The 3,292-nt window shown below is 43.7% G+C and overlaps 1 protein-coding gene across 1 annotated transcript in view; it reads left to right on the top strand.

Annotated features, from left to right (window-relative positions):
• LOC104864938 (melanoma-associated antigen B1) overlaps positions 1 to 2,672 on the top strand; it is a 3,937-nt gene extending 1,265 nt beyond the window's left edge. The window contains exon 2 of the mRNA XM_010628211.1: positions 699 to 2,672. Within this exon, the coding sequence (XP_010626513.1) occupies positions 760 to 1,722 (963 nt within the window). The 5' untranslated portion in view covers positions 699 to 759 and the 3' untranslated portion in view covers positions 1,723 to 2,672. The remainder of the gene's footprint in view (positions 1 to 698) is intronic.
• The last annotated feature ends 620 nt before the right edge of the window (positions 2,673 to 3,292 follow it).

The raw sequence follows: 3,292 nt of genomic DNA, 5'->3' as shown, positions 1-3,292 counted from the left end.
CCCCCTCCTCTTCTGTCATCCTGAAAGTGAATCCAGGGCTTTCTCAGTGATACACATCTCCAGCTTGTCTTTTTTTTTTTTTTGAGACAGTGTTCATTAAGTTGCCCAGGTTGAGCTGCTTCACCCTCATTTCTTTTTTTTTGCTTTCCAATTCTAAGGAAGGGCCAGGGATTTAGCTGAGTGGTTCTACTGCCTGCCTTGCAAGGTCCCAAGTTCTATTCTCAGTACCAAAACAAACAAACCAATTCTAAGGAAGACAAGACCTTTAGTCTGAGCATGTAACTACCAATGAACAAAAGTGAGTGTGGTGCAAAGCTAGACACAACTCCACTGAATTCTCAGAACTGTCTTTCTTCTGTCAGAGTAATGCACCAAAGCTCCTCTTCACATTTTTCTATTTCTAGCAACTTAGAGCTGTCAGTTTCAGAATACCAGGAGGGAGTGGCCCAGGCAGTGCCAAGAGTTGCTGTGATAAACTGGAAAACTGACATACCTCAGACACCAGAAGATGGGTTTCACTGCCACTGCCTGCTGTCAGCCTAGTAAGATGTAAGCAGGACTGACTGGCTGCAGCCTAAGACTTGACCCTCTGTGGGCTCTTAGGGGACACAGTGACCAAGAAAATGGGGCCTCGGTTGTGGTCAAGATGGCCTGTCCCTGCTGAAGGTGCTCATAGGATCTCCTTTTTTCCACTCTAGGTCAACGAGTCACCTGTTGTCCCACTCAGAGTTCTGCCTGCTGTCCCTCACGATAGCCATCATGCCCCGGGGAGAGAAGAGTAAACTCCGTGCTCGAGAGAAACGGCGCCAGGCTCGAGATCAGACCCGAAGTCTGCAGGATGCTCAGGCCCCTGCAGCACAAGAAGGAAAGTCCCTTTCCTGCCCCTCTCCTGTTTCTGGAGACCCTGCTGGCGTTCCTCAAAAGTCTCCAGAAACACCACCCACCAGCACTGCTGCTGCTCCTGCTGTTTCACGCAAAAGATCAGGCAAAGGTGCCAAGAGCAGGAGGCCAGAAAGGGATACTTCCTCTAAGGCCCCACCCTCCACTGAGAGCTCACAGAGGGAGATTGTAGTGAGGAAGGCAGAAGCATTGGTGCAGTACCTGATGTCCAAATATAAAACGAAGGATCCCATTTTGAAGAGGGAAATGCTAAAGATTGTCCACAAGAGGTTCCGAGAGCAGTTCCCTGAAATCCTCAAGGTGGCCTCTAGGCACATGGAGCTGTTCTTTGGCTTGGAATTGAAGGAACTCAAGCCAGGCGGTAGTTCCTACACCCTGGCCAGTGTATTAGAGCTCAGCTGTGATAACATGAGCAGTGTCTTTCCCAAAACTGGGCTTCTCCTAGCTACCCTAGGCATCCTCTTCTTGCACGGCTACAGTGCTACTGAGGAAGATGTCTGGGAATTCCTGAGCACCTTAGGGGCCGCTGATAAGAGCAAGCGCTTCATCTTTGGAGATGTCAAGAAGCTCCTTACTGAAGATTTTGTCCAGGAAAAATACCTGGAGTACTGCCAGGTTCCTGGCAGTGATCCTCCACGCTATCAGTTCCAGTGGGGTTCCAGAGCGCATGTCGAAACCAGCAAGCTGAAAATCCTACAGTTTTTGGCCAAGATTATTTCTTCAAATATCAGTGACTTTGTACCCTATTATGAAAAGGCTTTGAGAGATGAGAAAGAGAAAACCCAAGCCAAAGTTGATGCCGATCCTGGAGGTACTGCTTAAGCCAGTCCAAGCCCAAGGGCTAAGCTAGTCTCTATACCCTTGTGGTATATGTGGCTGATTCTTCACTTTGTCATTTAAAATGCCTGTTAAGCCTTGTTTTTGTTGTGTTGTTATGCGTGACTATAATGTTTGAACAGTTTTCTTCCTGTATCACTCAAGAGCGCTTTTTTCAACATAATGTTTATTTAGATTCACAGTGTAATTCGATGAATGTTGTGGATCAAACATTCATTGCCATTTACCAGGTTTAGTGATAAGGTATTGGTTCATTTTGCAACACAAATTGTAATTCCTGAGATTATATTGATGATCCACACTAAGATGACATGCCACCAGGGCAGGAATATCTTTGGAAATAAGAAATTTCCACAGTAAAATATTTGGGCTCAGCTGTGTGCTAGTTAACTATCAACTTGTATAGGAAAGAATCACCCAGCTGATTGGATTAGCATAATTCTAGGTGGGAGTGAATGGTTTTACAGAAGACAGAATACCTACCCTGGTGTGAGTGATACCAACCAGTAGGCTTTTGTAGCCTGAATGGAATAAAACGGGAGATGAAGAAGGAAGGCCTGATTCTGTTTCAAGAGGCTTCAGTTAACTTCTTCAACTTAGAAGAACTTCATCTGCCTTCCAGCACAGACCCTTCAGTCTTCCATAGCAGACCATTCAGCCTCCTGACACATACTCACACAGGACTCTACAGTGACCTCCAGGCTTTCAAACTTTGACTTGGTCCTCCAGCATGCAGACAGTTGTTATGCATTGCTCCACACCTGACTCTGCAGGTAGCCTTCGTAAGCGTACCTTGTAAATCCTGATAAGTTTATCTATCTTATATTAATCTGTTTCTCTAGGGTGCACTGACTGGTACAAGCTGATAGGGGGAAAAAAGTAAAAGTTACTTAGTTCTTAGTTTGCTTTACTTGATTCAGTTTTTCCTTTTGGACACTTAAATGATCTATGCTTACATTTGCTTATGTTGTTCAAGAATGTATAAGAACTTAGATCATCCAAAATTTAATTGAGTATCTGCCTTCAGGATATTTTCAAGTTTTGTACTGGAGCGCATAAGACAAATGAGAGGGTGCTCCTGCCCATGCAGTGATAGTCTCTGGGAGAAGTATCACTATGGAAATGGGTGAGATTCCCTCTTATTTCATAGAGAAGTAAGAAACCATGGAAAGTAGAAATGGAAAGAAAACATGACTTAATTTTCTTTGCTAAGCAGCATTTTTGCCTCTTTTCTGATTTTATGTAGTTATTGTCCTTCAGTGCTACATGTACTGTGATACTACCTCGTTTAAAAATTTGACAAAAATATTTGAGGTACATGCATGGTAATCTTTCAGGCAAAAATCATTCTAGTAAAAATGCCAGCCTGTAATGTCTTCTTAAAAGACAAACACCCCCACAGGACTTCACTTACACATACCTTCCTCCACTACTATAACCATAGCCTATTAAATCTCTAGTATTCACTATTCTACCATTGGTTCAATTTTGTTTTTGTTACTTTCTACATTGTGAAAGAGAACAAGTGGCATTTGTGTGCCAGGCTTATTTCACT

This window comes from Fukomys damarensis, unplaced genomic scaffold (genome assembly GCF_012274545.1).
Source record: "Fukomys damarensis isolate Sample0158 unplaced genomic scaffold, DMR_v1.0_HiC HiC_scaffold_39, whole genome shotgun sequence".
In the NCBI taxonomy this organism is placed as follows: domain Eukaryota; kingdom Metazoa; phylum Chordata; class Mammalia; order Rodentia; family Bathyergidae; genus Fukomys; species Fukomys damarensis.
This window is presented reverse-complemented; position numbering and strand designations above follow the sequence as displayed.